At 41.2% G+C, this 14,217-nt stretch overlaps 1 protein-coding gene across 7 annotated transcripts in view; it reads right to left on the bottom strand.

Moving 5' to 3' along the window:
• The window catches only part of ARHGEF28 (Rho guanine nucleotide exchange factor 28), a 118,275-nt gene that overhangs the window by 35,015 nt on the left and 69,043 nt on the right, over window positions 1–14,217 (bottom strand). For 5 of the 7 annotated variants that reach the window (XM_037373268.1, XM_037373264.1, XM_037373266.1 and 2 more), the window contains 13 exons: window positions 13,726–13,870; window positions 12,334–12,445; window positions 8,944–8,989; window positions 8,239–8,362; window positions 6,731–6,863; window positions 6,310–6,365; window positions 4,751–4,802; window positions 4,009–4,153; window positions 3,785–3,906; window positions 2,772–2,912; window positions 2,102–2,352; window positions 1,098–1,220; window positions 589–706 (listed from right to left, as the gene is read on the bottom strand). In XM_037373268.1, coding sequence (XP_037229165.1) covers window positions 589–706; window positions 1,098–1,220; window positions 2,102–2,352; window positions 2,772–2,912; window positions 3,785–3,906; window positions 4,009–4,153; window positions 4,751–4,802; window positions 6,310–6,365; window positions 6,731–6,863; window positions 8,239–8,362; window positions 8,944–8,989; window positions 12,334–12,445; window positions 13,726–13,870 — 1,568 coding nt within the window. The remainder of the gene's footprint in view (window positions 1–588; window positions 707–1,097; window positions 1,221–2,101; window positions 2,353–2,771; window positions 2,913–3,784; window positions 3,907–4,008; window positions 4,154–4,750; window positions 4,803–6,309; window positions 6,366–6,730; window positions 6,864–8,238; window positions 8,363–8,943; window positions 8,990–12,333; window positions 12,446–13,725; window positions 13,871–14,217) is intronic. The other 2 variants (XM_037373267.1, XM_037373270.1) reach the window with 1 other exon arrangement.

Below are 14,217 nucleotides of genomic sequence, written 5' to 3'. Positions count from 1 at the left end.
CAAGTAAATCATACAGTATATTACTCTTTTGGCTAAGTAAAAAAAACTCTTGAAACTGGATTGCAGGCACAAAGAGTTTGAATTTGGATATGCAACCGCCTACAATGCTCATTTATTGCCCATTTGGGGGGACAATATCTCTATGTTATTAGTATTTCTAAAATGCTCTATGGAATTCCAGAGGTCATTCAAGCTTTGTTTGAAAAACTGGAGAGTAATTTACGAAATGTTTCAAGGGACTCACAAGGGACTCCACCAGAATTAATTTCGAAGAAGGTGCAGGTGCATGCCTGAATTAGTTCACATCCTCTAGTCAAGATCTTTTCCTAAAACAAGTATGCTCTTCTGGACTTCTGTGGTTTACCCAGCTAGAATACTGGAAATCTTCACAGCCCAGCCTTGACAAAGACAACATACACCAGACACCCTGTTTAGGTGACATTTGCCTGAAGAGCAGACATTTACATTGCCCTGGTTCTCCACTGAGCAGTCAATTTCATCTTTTCTTATACTGTAGCAGTGCATACTCCTGAAGTTAGAAACACACTAGGATTCCAGACATGATGCAACACTTTAGCTTTTATTCACCTTTTGAGTATTGCAATATCCTTTCAACCAGAACAGGGTATTTGGTGATTCGCTGGGTGACGAGCAAAATGCACTCAGGGATTCCTCGCCGTCGCGCCAACAGGTTACTATTTCTCAGCTGCACAGATACAAATATATACTTTAAGTAGTAAATGCATATTAAGCCACCAATTGACTAATAAGAAATATGATCTAGATCCATTACAATAAGCTAAAATAAAATGCTGGGTTATCTGAACCATCCCTAAGGAACAGGTGTTGCTCTGAAGGATGAGGTGTACTATAACAGGAACATGTGTGTAATACACACTGGATGCCAAAGCTTTCTAAAATTTGAAAGAAAAATGTAATTCACCAGCTCACTGGTTAAGGAGGAAAAAACTTTGACATTTTTATTAGCTATTAAAAGTGAGTTACTGAATGTAATTTCAATCCTAAATCTAAATAAAGGCTAAATATCTTTTCCTGAGCATTTTGTCAATAGTGACCATGTTTTCACATAAACTTACTTTAATAAAATTCTGAAACTTCTTGTTTTGTTGCAACTCTTTGAAGAGATTAACAGCTTCTTTTTGATGGCTGCAAAACTCTCCGTATATTTTCTTCATTTTAGTTGCATTTTCCTCTGAAAACTGAAGAAATTAATAAGTGAATTGTGCTCAACATTGCACCTAACAGGAATGTGTATTCCTTTAGTGTATTCTGTACAAATACAGAGCTTGTATGCTACTTGTTTCTCAAGTCCTCTGAATTTCACTAATAGGGCCTGTCACTACAGGATGAAAACAGGCTAGCTGTTTTTAGGGAGCAGGAAGAGGAACGCAGGGTGGAGAGAGCACAAGCAACCTCCACTACAGTCTTGCCAGTAACAGCTAGAACAATTATTGTAACAGTGTTTCCTGCACCTCTTTGCAAACACAGTCCCTTTGAGGCATTTGTCTGATTTCCACTCTGCCTCTAGACAAGACAACGGTTCAGGTTCTTTATTTCAGTGGAGTGAAAACTGACTGACCAAAGTTTGCAAGGAGCTGAAGTGTGACCAGCAAGCTGTTAGTTAGCTGTTCTACGGCTGCTGTAAACATGCTGTGACCACCCCTTCTCTAGTGAGCAGCAAGTTGAATGTGCCATGCCACATCACCACAAGAAATGAACAGGTAGTCTCTTTTCCATCATCAGTCAATTCTTCACACATCCGCTCAGCTGTTAAAAAAGTGAATCTTGCAGTCCATAGTATGATGGCAGCAGCCTTCTACTGTGAACAGGACCAAGTCCATCACTTTCCTCATCACTTTTACTATATAGATAGAAGTTCATCCCAAGTTCATCACAGTTACCTGTTACTAGAGATTTTCTCTCATTGCTTTTTCACCCTGCAATGATCTGGAGGGAACAGTGCTTGAATTTTATGAGGCAACCATAGCCCTCTTCCTGCCCACAAAAGTTTTAAAGTCAATAAATTTTTTGATTTGGGAACCTTGAGTACAGAAAGGATTAACAGAGCTGATGCCTCTACCTGCTGCACAAGGATGTCTCCAATTCTGCTGATTACAAAATTACGTTCACTCCCCACATCACATGATTCCTGACGTCTCTCCTTCATTCTGCAGAAGAATTGCCTGTGCATCTCTAGTAGCTCATCTAAGCATGGGAATATTCTGTCCACTGTGCTGTGGTCCAGCTGCAGTTCTTCCTTCATCCCTTTCCTGAATATTTCAGACATAATGAACAGGGTATGGATGTGATGCACTTCTGTTTGCATCAGCTCTGCAGTATAAAAGAAAACAGACTTTAGCAACATTCAAATACATAGTCATAATTTTTTCTGTGTGAGCTTCAAACCTAATAGGTTCTGTCAGTACGAAGATTTAATCTATGTGGCTCTGTCATAGTTCTTTCAGCTGTACCCCACTGAAAAAATTGTGTTTGCAACCACTTCAGCTGGGGACTGAATGAGGTCCCCTCCAACCTCAGCCATTCTGTGAACAGTGTAGACATGTTTCTGGTAGTCACTACTATTTCCTTAGCTCTAAGTCACATTGTAATCTGTGAAAGAAATGTTCTTTGAACCTTTTTATTATTCTGAACTGAAGCATTCATTCTTCTGGACATAAAATGTGTAGGTTCCTTCTCTATTTTCTATACCAAATTGTTTTTAAACCTACACAGAGCTTTGAAATACTGACCGAAAATGACATCCTGCCTCTTGATGACATCCTTTTCTTGCTTGCTACAGAACACTGGATCCACAGCAAGACTCCAGGACTCTGCCTCAAACTCTTGTGCATCTGTGCGGAGATCAGCCCACTGAGGAAAATCCACATCATCTATGACAAAACATGTACCTCATTAACACCAGGCATATGCACAGTAAGAGAAGTCCCTTTGCACATGCAGATCTATACATATAGTAAGGGGAACACATCACAGGGATGAACCACTGGTAGTGCATTTACAACAGAGAAGCTTGCCAGATGTCAGTATCATGACCAACATGTTGAAATGCAATTGTGAGAGCAGGGGAGAAGAATAAAAAAGACCGTGGTTCTTTTCTCAGATTAAACCCTTTTTATACTTCTTTGCTTGAAGAAACTTTTTAAAATTTAAAAATAAAATCTAACATTTTTAAAGTAGATGTCCAGTGAGGTATCTTCACCATTCTTTGTGAGTGAATGCCCCTCAGCTTTGAAATTCAGTCTCACACCTAGCTACAGAAAAAGCCTATTTCTATTCACTTCACAAGAATATGTAGCCATTTTAGGAGGGCAGTTCACCAGTGGGAGGTAAGATTTCAGGGCTACTGAGGAAATAAAAAAAAAAACAGGTTTATATTTTGCAGTGTAGACTGTCAATGGAAATATTTATGCTGCTCTGGTTCTTGCAAGGATGCCAAATACATTTACCCTTGTTATTTTAAAACAGTAACACCATACAAAATATTCCAAAAGTTATCAAAATGTTTTAAAAGGAAGAAATGAAAAGTTGTATTTTAAGGCTAATGTGTCTGATTGTACCATTAGCATGAGGGACACAAATGTAATTATCAAAAATAGGTGCTTTTATTTTGGCAGATGAAGTGGTTTCCTGTATCAACTAAGCAGTTTTTCTATTTTCCACTTTCCAGTACAAGTTATAAAATGCAACAAGTTATAAAAAACAACTATAAAATGCAAAGTTATAATAGCGCAATACTTCTCACCTTCCATCATAAAAGGATCCATTGAAGAAAAGGTCCCTAATGCTTGTAACATCTCTTCAGACTGTGACTTGGACCTCCAGGTGCTAGCCTCAGAGTCTTGTTCAGAAAATGGTGTAGATCTTCTAAAGCAGAAAAGAAAAATCCCACGTTTATTTAATGGTTTCAATCTTCTTAGAAAAGCTGAATGATGTATTTAGTATAGTTCCCCAGCAGCTGCCCTCTACCTTTCCAAACTAGCACCGGGGACACTTCTGGACAAGTGGGGCTGTTGCAAGGCTTCCCTCCTTCCAGCAGACAGTCCAGCCAGCACAGAGGAAGAAGGATGCACTGAGGAAAGCACCATCTGTGAAATGTCTCCAGGCAGGGAATCTGTGAGGCAAAGCACAACACACCATTTTGACCAACAATGTAGATTATGTCATCAACAGCACACTTAAACTGAGATAGGCTATCTGGTGTTCATATTGACCTATACTGGGTATCAAGAACGTCTGCTTGCTATGGTACAAGACCATGATGCTCTCCCACAGAATATGAAGATAAGCCTGTAGGCAAAGTGGAATAGTTCCAGCATGGATATTACCAAGAAGAAAACAGTCTCAAATCATACATGCTCTAACATTGCAACTCGAACATAGGAGACCCAAATACCTGTGCAGATGGTAAATGACATGCTCAAATGCACAAGACAGAACTGATTACTTTTGATTTTCATTCTCACTGGAAACAAAACATAGAAACTCACTCCTTTTAGTAGAAGACAGTTAATTCAACAGTAATTTCTTGAAAATATCCTACTCTTTAGAGTAGGTAGAGTACTCCTACCATTACAGAGACACACACTTCCTTACACATATTAAAATGAAAAAATAAAAATACAGAAAGTTATTGGGGAAGTTCATGTTGTCAGTTCCATTTTAAACAAGGTTTAACTTGGAAGTGCTAGGTTTACACCTCCTAACTTACTTGTTACACCAGCTTGGAGTTTGTTTCTGTTCTGGTACCTCTCCTGGGATTTCTAAAAAAAGAAGAATTTTATGAAATTGCAATGAAATCATAGCCAATAACACACTGAGTAGTCAAGTCAGTAACTCACTTCCATACATCATCACACAAAAGGGCTTCAAGAAAGTGGTCCTAAATTTTGGTCCTAATTTCTACCAATAACTATATAAATCCAAATTTATTAGTTATTGGCAGATAACAATATTCAAAGTAGAATTGTATTATTTATACTACAATACAAAACTGAATCTGTTTATTCTAAACTGAGTCACTGAGTTACAGCATTCTACCTTCTCCATATGAATATTGCCTATGAAGGCTGCAAGAAAAGGAGTTCAAATTCAGGGCTTTACATTCAAATAAGCTCAAAGCATTTGTGGCAGGGCACTACCTGAGGAAGCCTGAGTATCAAAGGCAGAATCAATCCCCCTTCTGAAGTGGACTTTTGTAAAACTTGCAGTAAAAGCCTGCTGTGCTTAGGCATGTATTTCACTTCAGGTGTGTCAGTGAATATTTTCTGCACCTTACTTGTGTTGAGATGAGTTGGGGGTGGTGGGGGCTCTTGTCTCCTCTTGACAAATAAATCATAAGTCCCAGTAACTAAAACTGCCAAGTTCAGCTGTCCTAATGCTCTAAAGTTGCCCAGAAATTTGTGCAAGGTTATGACATGACAGCTATAACCAAAATAAGTAAAACCATCTGATTTATGTCCAGTTTAAAGTTTGTTTACACTGAAGAGTCTGTATGGAAACACATCATCCTTACAAGCCACCCTGATGCAAAACCTAGCTACACCAGAAAGACACACTCCACTAATTTGAAAAATTACCTGTATCATTGTGGCATGCTTCTCTGCAAGTGCTGTTTTATTTCATGAGGGCAGAAGCCTTAGACATTTTTTAAAATTATGTCTTTGTCATGGCAACCTCACCATGCATGTATACCTACTTAAAGAAGGCAGTATCCATCAGCTCTAGCGCTGATTTTGTCCTGTCTGCAGTGGCAGCTGAACACTGGGAGCACCTGCTGAGGCAGGCTGTGGAGTCTCCTCCTCCAGATATTTTCCAGAATGGGTCAGATCAAATTGTTAGCTAGAAGTGAGCCTGCCTGAGGGTGAGGAGATAGACTAGGTCACCTCCCAAAGCCCCTTCCATATCTACTTTCCGTTATTCCAAACATACAGAATTCTACACAAGGGGTTGTCTGTGGTTTTGAGAAGCCTTTCTTTTTAATCCCTTTTCCACTGCTCCAAGAACACCATTTCACAATTTGAGCTTGCAACTCTTCAAAAAGAGAAGTATCTCTTTAAATTAATTTTTGACCCTCTTCTAAAAATTGTTGGTCATGCACATTGCTTGCTCCATTGCTCACAATAGATATCTGACACCCTTGCATCCCTCTGCATACAGATAGTGAGTCTGGGCAGGCTCTGTGTACTTGGTTTTTTTCATCCAGGATGTTTCCAGGCCCCTTGGAAAGCAGATATGCTCTAGTAAGAACAGTGCGGTATAGGAGGTTACCTTGGTGCACACAGGAGCACACTCCTTGCAGCTCTTATGCACAATCACACTGCAATCTGAAAGAGAAGGCATATTTCAAAGCCTGGCACCAAACAGGGTCCCCAGTCTGCAGAAGATACTACCTTTTTCCTTCCTCCAGGTCTACTTACTAAAGTAGCCTTGAGGATGCTCTGGTGTTACAACCCCTAGCTATTAAGAAGCTTTTGCCTAATGTGCTGGGGCTAGGAGATGGCCATGCTCCCTTCTGAAGTTGTCACCTGCTGTCCTTCCTCTCTTTCCCCTGCCAACCTCAGCTCGTTACATAAAGGAGGTACATCCAAACCTAGGCAACGTTTCTTTTTGAAACAATACACTGAACCAGGATCTCAAAGCAGGATTTGGAGCACTATAAACTCACACGTGAAAGCCAGCAACTACTTACAAGAGCACTGCAGTGACTCCTTTCCCAGGAGGGCCTTTTCACAGGCAATACATGGGATAACTCCTGAGAACGTTCCATTTGTAAAATTGTGCCTGTTCAGTTTCTCTTTATCTTTGGTATCTTTATTTTTTGTCTTCATCCCCAACAGCAAAGGCAAGAAAAAAGAAAGAAAAAAAAAGAAGAAAAAAAAAAGGGGGACAGTAGAACAGAAGATAAAGCAATTCAATCTTAAAAACACTAAAACATTCCCTTTTAAGAGCAAATTATTGTAAAACATTTATTCCCCGTCCTGAAAGCCTTGTAACAGTACACTATATTCCCACATCCAGCATTGCTGAGGTCCTAAAATGATGCAGGCATTGCTTTCACTGGCAGCTAAGCCAGCAAGCATTATCAAGGAAGACTGGCAGAAATACATTTATAAAGCTACAAAAAGGGAAGGGACAGAAAATTAAATGTTAGAAGCATTACTGAATCGCTGCACACACAAATATCAGTGCTTACATCTCCCTGAGGCATACATGTAAACTCATGCCTCTGCAGTTAAAAGCTGCAGTTATATAAATTTAGACAACTTGTCTCAGAAGGCATTAGAAATAACCTATTTTTAGTAAGTGTAAATTCTGTCTGTTTTTACAGTACTTCTGTTGGTGTGATTATACATTTCTCTGAGCAGCCCTGGTAGTTATTCTTTAGGAGACCACACAGACACAGGCTAACATATGGCTGCTGGACCAGACATATATGTTCACAGCCCGTTTTGCCACTTCTGAAGATACTGCCTCAGCCAACCATCTTCACATCCATGTACATTAAATATCCTGGGGCACAGGAAGATATGCAAAGCCTGAGAAACTGCTGAAAGGCCAGCTGGAAAGATCCTGTAGGCCAAATCCACCTCTCAAACTGCTGAGAGATGCCATCAATCTCAATTTCAGATGTCTCAAAATTAAACCACAAATTATCTGATTTACCTTCCATAGTATGTGTTTGGCTGCACAGGCCCTGAATCTGCAACTCTTTGCAGTGCTTACTCGTGCAAGAAGTCCCATTAACTTCAAATAAGGCAAATTCAATTGATTACCTGCCAGTCTAGAAGTTACAGATTCAATTATTTATTGAGAGCAACTGCAAGAACAGGCCCATACCGCTTGATCTTATTGAACAAAGACAATTATTTCTAAAAGGCAATTCATACATTTAAGCTTTGGCTAAACTGTCAAATGAGATTATTAATAACATCAAAAAAATGGCAAGGGAAACACCTGATATTGTTCAGCTAAGGCTATTCTTTAGACGAAAAGCTGGCTTTTAATATGACACCCATTTCAGAATATCCTGCATATGTTTTAAAATTAAAAAATAAAGCTGTATGTTTCTTCTTATTACTTATGTAGTTTTCTAATAAACAACTTATCTTTACATAAAAATTTAGGTTCTCATCTACAATTCATTTAATTACAGTGACATAATTATATATAATAATATAGGCATAAATTCCAAATTACCTTGCACTTATTCCGTGTGCTGGTCATTCTGTTCATCAGAAAGCTGAAAGTTCGACTCACTTTACATTTTTCAGACTCATTTTTTGAGGGTACAATATATTTATTCCATTCCTCCTCCTGAATCCTAAAACAGACACCAGTGGAAAAAAACTCATTATGGTGGGAACAGTCCCTTAAAACAGCAGAATCTAGACAGTGCTTGTTACACCTAACATTTACAATGACATGTTTTACATCGTGGGTTTAGCTGATGTTCCTTAAAAGGCTGCGATCCTTCTTTATAAAAAGCAGTAACACTAGCCTGAGGAGTGCTCTGAATGTGCTATGTGTTACAAGTTTGCCTAGACCACGGTCGGTATCAAAGGTCCCCTTGCTTTTATCACTGTATTTCGGATATTTCTACAGCAGGTGGGCGCTCCCATGGTGGACAGGAGTACATCCCTACCGTGCGCGTCCCACAGTGATGCATGCCAAATCCCCGCTGAAGGAGGTGCATGGTGAGGATTGCACAGAGCGTGCCAGGCTGCACTCAGCACGGGGTTGAAGCATGGGTTTACAGATCCCCTGGGCAGGGAGTGCTCCCCTAAATCGCTGCCAAACACCCCGCTGCGAGTGGTGCTGAGGCCTCTTCCCTGCTCTGCTCCCTAGATGGCATTCTTGCACAGACCTGCTCCGGGCGCCTCAAAACACGGGTGTAACACGTACCCATACCTTTTCCCTCGGGACTGCTCGGGCAGACTGTACGCTCGCTCTGCAAGACATAAAGAGTTACTGGGCACTCAGATTGCAAGGTCGTCAGGTTTATTTGAAACACACACGACCTCCACCAGGCCATAAGCTTGTCATTAAGCGCTTGCAATGTCATTTGAAAATTGGGAAAGCAAAAACATATATACATTAGAAGTGGCTTTTCCTAGGGTAAGAGCACTGCCTACTAAGCTCTATTCAGTTGACAGAATCTTCCAGAACTGAGATGGATATCAGTGAATGCCAGTCTCTGCAAACAATGTTTTTAAGAATAGCAAAAAATATTTATTTGTTTTTTCTTAACAACTCTGACTTGAATGATTCACGCTTCATTTTGCTTTCGCATAGGTTGTTGTAAAATATCTTAATGACATTCCTCAAACATTTGCAACTACCTGTCTTATGCAGCTTTATCTATGGTATTAAAAATTTTAAAACCCTCTACATGAAGAGGAATACTACTAGTCCATGTACTGCACAGGATGTGTAATGTGTTACAAGTTTACATCCTAGAACAGTGAAGAGTACTCAAGGTGGTATTTTTCAACAAACTGTCTAAAAAGCAAAACAAAAGATAAACAATTCAGTTGGGTTGCTTGGTAAAAGAAAACCCCAAACCACAATAGAGATACACTCTACTATTTCCAAACTAGAAGCCACTCTGTTTCGTAGCCATTTTTTACAAAGCTACCACAGGTGGTTCAGAAAGATACTTGAACACCTGCCTAAGTCAAAGCATCAGACTATGCCTTCTTTAAAGTCAGATACAAACTTCAGTACACTTTGCTGAATCAGCATGTATTCAGAAACACGTGAACTTCAGGTTAATGAGAGCTAGAATATCTACCAAAGAAGCAGTGTGTCCAAAAGGACATTTCATTTAGTTGCCAAGCACAACCTGTGCTAAAGGATGCTTTCAGAAGAAACAAAGGTCATGTACCCATGGGAGATGAAGAGAGCCTCATACAAAACAGTGCCGTGGGGTTCGTACTGAGGCACTTACTACAAGGATGGAGCAGAGACATTGACTTAGACAATGAAAGGGCCTGAAAGAGGGATCGACCACTGTTTATGAGCACCCCATCTACAGAGCAGGGATAAATCCTTCACTGTTAACAGTCTGTATTACCCTCTCCAATAAAAGCAGGCAGCTGTTTTAAACCTGAGCATACTGAAAAGCTTCTATGGACGGTGATTTCCCACTTCTTTCTTGTACTTTCTGTGAGAAAGATGATCCTGTTGCCATCCTGCATTCATCTGCTTTGGCTTACATTTCCTTGCAACATACAAGGTTAGCTGCACCTCCCTCCTGCATAGCTACACCCTAAGCAAGATGTTCAAAGCACTGGCAGCTGGGCAGAGGGGAAGGGGCAGGTTTTCAGTGCACAGACACCTGCACAGACTGGGTCACAATCCAACTACTGGCCACAGAAATCAGGATGAACTATGTGACCTAGCTTCTTTGACCAAGCTCTTGGGCTAGTCCCATACCCAGATGCAACTGCTCAAAGCGAGCGCAGCTGTGCCTGCCTCACACAGCAATCACCACTGCCAGCTGCCAAACACTCTGTTCAATGCTCCCATCCCTGCAAAATGCTGGTAAGGAAGAGGCGAGGCAGGAGGTGCTGGTGGCAGGGAAATGCCAGCAGCAACCTCAGCAGACCACTATTCTCCCTCCCAGCAGCACACAGCATCTGCAGTGCAGGATGCAGAACAGCCTGTTTCCAGAGCGTGGACAGGGAAGGGTTTCCACCTTCCCCACAAGACAAGTAAAGGTCCAGCACTGCCTGTTCCAGGAGGAAGAGGAGAGAAAATGCTGGACTGTCCCTGCTGGACATGGGCCCGAGCCCAGATCAAGTCAGAGCAGGTATGTCTGGATGAAGCATAATGGGCTGTGACACCAACAGTCTCTTAGCTGCGAGGTCAAATGAATTCTGACTTTAAGCACACACCACAGGGCTTTGCTGATCTGCCATCCTCTACCTCTGTGACATACTTCCCTCTGTCTCTTCTGCCATGTTTTGCCGAAGACTTCTCACCTAATCTGTTGAATACAAATGGTTACATTACATTAGGTGATGTGGAAAAATACAACACAGTCACCTGCCGAAGGCTGCAATACATACTCCTCCTTACAAGGGAACATGAAATCTTAAAAGTGAATTTGAGCAACCACAAACAAGTTATTTGCTGTACTGCTTCACACAGTTTCTTAAGTAAAACTGATGTCTGCAATCACTCTATGTCTGCCCATCAGCTTTCTCCATCTCACCTTCCCAACAGCTTTTGAATTTTTTAACTGATTTCAAAGTTAACAATAACATTTCCACAACATTTTTGTGTTTCCACATTCAGTGTCATAGAATCACAGGAGGGTTGGGGTTGGAAGAGACCTTCAAAGACCATGTAATGTAGTGCAACCCCGCTGCCACGGGCAGGGACACCTTTCACTAGATCAGGTTGCTCAAAGCCCCATCCAGCCTGACCTTGAACACTTCCAACTATGAGGCATCCCCAGCTTCTCTGGGTGTCCATCCCATCTGGTTCACTGCAACTCACATGTCCTGCCTCTTGCTCAGGACTAGATGAAAGCTAAAGGTACACTGCAGGCAGAGACAAGCTGGAAGTACGGCAGTGGATGGGGTTATAGGGACAGAGGTCAAGCCTCTTGAAATGCAAATGTTTTTTAAGTTACATGATCTATATGAAAAGCACAGTACATGTATTTAACACTTTGCATGGTTTTCAAATATAACCTGTACCCTCATTGTGAAAAGTGTGAGTTGTCTTCTAAATATGAAACGATGTGTCTAGAAATAAAGCATGTTAGAAACTATTTGTAAAAAATTACAAGCTTCTTGCAGAGACATCTCCGATCACTTGTGCTGGAGAAAGTGGGGTTTGCTCCCCAGCCTCTGAAGATGACACAGCTCATCCACGTTTTAGAGATTCCCTGGGAAGCTGGGGCCACTTGCCCCTTTGACGCCTCTTGTGTGTCATCCTGAGCTTTCTCACCAGCTCTGTCGGGCACCCAGCAGGAGGCTGGAGTAAGGATCTTTCAAAAAGGAGATTGCTGTCCTTGCCTGCATTACTTTTTCTGACTAACACTCTCCCAGTTTGCATGCCCTCCTGAGGATCAGTGGCTGTATCAGGGGAGGGCATGACAGGCCAGTAGATGGGAGAAGAGCAAGGGACGATGGCAGGGGTAGTCAAAGGCAACCCAATCTTGCTTTCATGCATGTGGATGAGGTCTGTGTACAGGATAGGCCTGAGTAAAGCTGTCAGCACTGGGTCTGAAGCAGACACGCATGGGACAAGGCTCTGCAGGTGCAAAGCCAGAGCACTGACCTTCACTGGAATCCCCAACTGCGAAGTCCCGAGGAATGTGAGGTCTTCCTAATAAACCTTTGGGCGAGGAGCAGGAATAGGAGCGTGACCGAATGCCAGACAGTGTGCATTCCTAACGAAATTGCAGCAAATTAAAATTTATGTCATATTAGCAACAGAAACAAACCAATGACAGAAATCCTGAAAGGCAGGCAGCTGACCACAAGCATATGTCTTTTTGGCTTCATTAAAGCTTTAAGTTGAAGTACAATTTTTGACAACTTCATTTGAATTCTTAGGAAGTCTGTCATACTTCCACCATGAGAAATTCTTGTATATTAAAGGGAAAAATTTGTGGGTGCAAGTTAGACTAAGAGAAAGCTTAAATTCTTCTCCATTTTGGTGGCAAGTGCCATCCAAACAGTGTTGTTATCCATTATATCTGATGACCAAGCCATTTTCTTTTACCAAAGGAGTCATAAATCTTAGTACTTTAATACTTTAAGAACATTTTATGGAGACTAATGCCCTACCTTGGTAATTATTGATGTCAGAGTTTCCAGAGAAAGGAGTTAGCCTCTTTCTCTCTTCTCTCTGTGTTTATTTTTGTTGTACGTGGAAAGACTTTCTGATCCCCAAATATGTCAATGATAAGGCTTGAAAGGAAACCCCCTGATTTTTTGATACATCATTTACATTTCAGTAGAGCCTACTCCTAAACTACCTTACTGTTTTTAAAAGTATCCCTAAGAGAATTCAGTGTTTGTGCTGGACTTTTTCTCCCTTCATGTAATCATTTGCTGTAACAAAGCTCTACAGTGGCAAGAAGTCTGCCTAATGAAAACATAAGAATCCCTACAAACAAAAAATAACTATGTATGTGTCTGAAGATCTCAGATATGGCACCATGGTCTAATGAAAATAAATGTAGCCACGGTACTTCAGAAAACCATAATCAAGAGGAGAGGTTTGTACTGGCCAATGCATAAAACCCAACTTAATTTCCTTGAGTCTAGCTATTGTTTTAAAATAGGCAGTAACCTGGTTTTATACTTTACAAAGCTGTTACCCTTTCATATAACTACAGCTGGTTAAACATTTCCTCGCTGAACGTATTTTGGTTAGAAAATGCTGATTCACTGAACCTGAGATACTTCCTTTGAAACACTTCTGATAAATGATACTTTTTTTCAAAGCTGACGCAAATCTCTGACAGACCCTTCCCATGGTTACCGCTAAGCCCAGCCACAACCAGTGAGCTCCAGCTCTACAACCCTGTGCCTGCTGCTCTCTGGAGGAACTAGTGTTGCCAACAGGGAACTCATTTTTCACCTTCAGATTCAGGTGCTTCTCACATGTTTTCAGTGTTTTACTTGAAAGGAAAACAATGCAAACCAAGATAGTATCAAATACCTTGGGCTGCAGACTTGTAGGTAAGTCTAATCCATCTCTGCTACAAGGCATGGCCTCTGAAGAGCTGAGGGGAGGGTAGTGAACGTGGGATCTGTCCGAAACACCTCCACTTCCACCATCTACTTCAAGGTCATCGAGACTTGAACTGAAGCAGACAATGAAGTCTTTAGCTTGCACAGATTCTAGTAATAATCCATCTCAACCGTAATGCAACAAGCAAAGATACTGCTGTATACGCTGGTCAATGACAACCCTAAACACCATAATTATGTTAGGTAGGTCACGCTCTGAGTCCCTCTCAGGTTTGCAGTCACCTGGTCAAGGTACTCAGTCACTTGTGCAGGACTCATCTGACACAACGCTGTGGATCTGCAGTACAGACGTCTGCATCACCTGCAGTCATGTAGGCTCCCACCACAGCCAGCCACCAATGAAGGATGATTTTCAGACCTATGTTCAGCACCTCCCTTAAAATTTTTTTGTTCCACACAT

This window comes from Falco rusticolus, chromosome Z (assembly GCF_015220075.1).
Source record: "Falco rusticolus isolate bFalRus1 chromosome Z, bFalRus1.pri, whole genome shotgun sequence".
Taxonomy (NCBI): Eukaryota; Metazoa; Chordata; class Aves; order Falconiformes; family Falconidae; genus Falco; species Falco rusticolus.
Note: the sequence above shows the minus strand (reverse complement) of the source record. Positions and strands in the feature narration are given on the sequence as shown.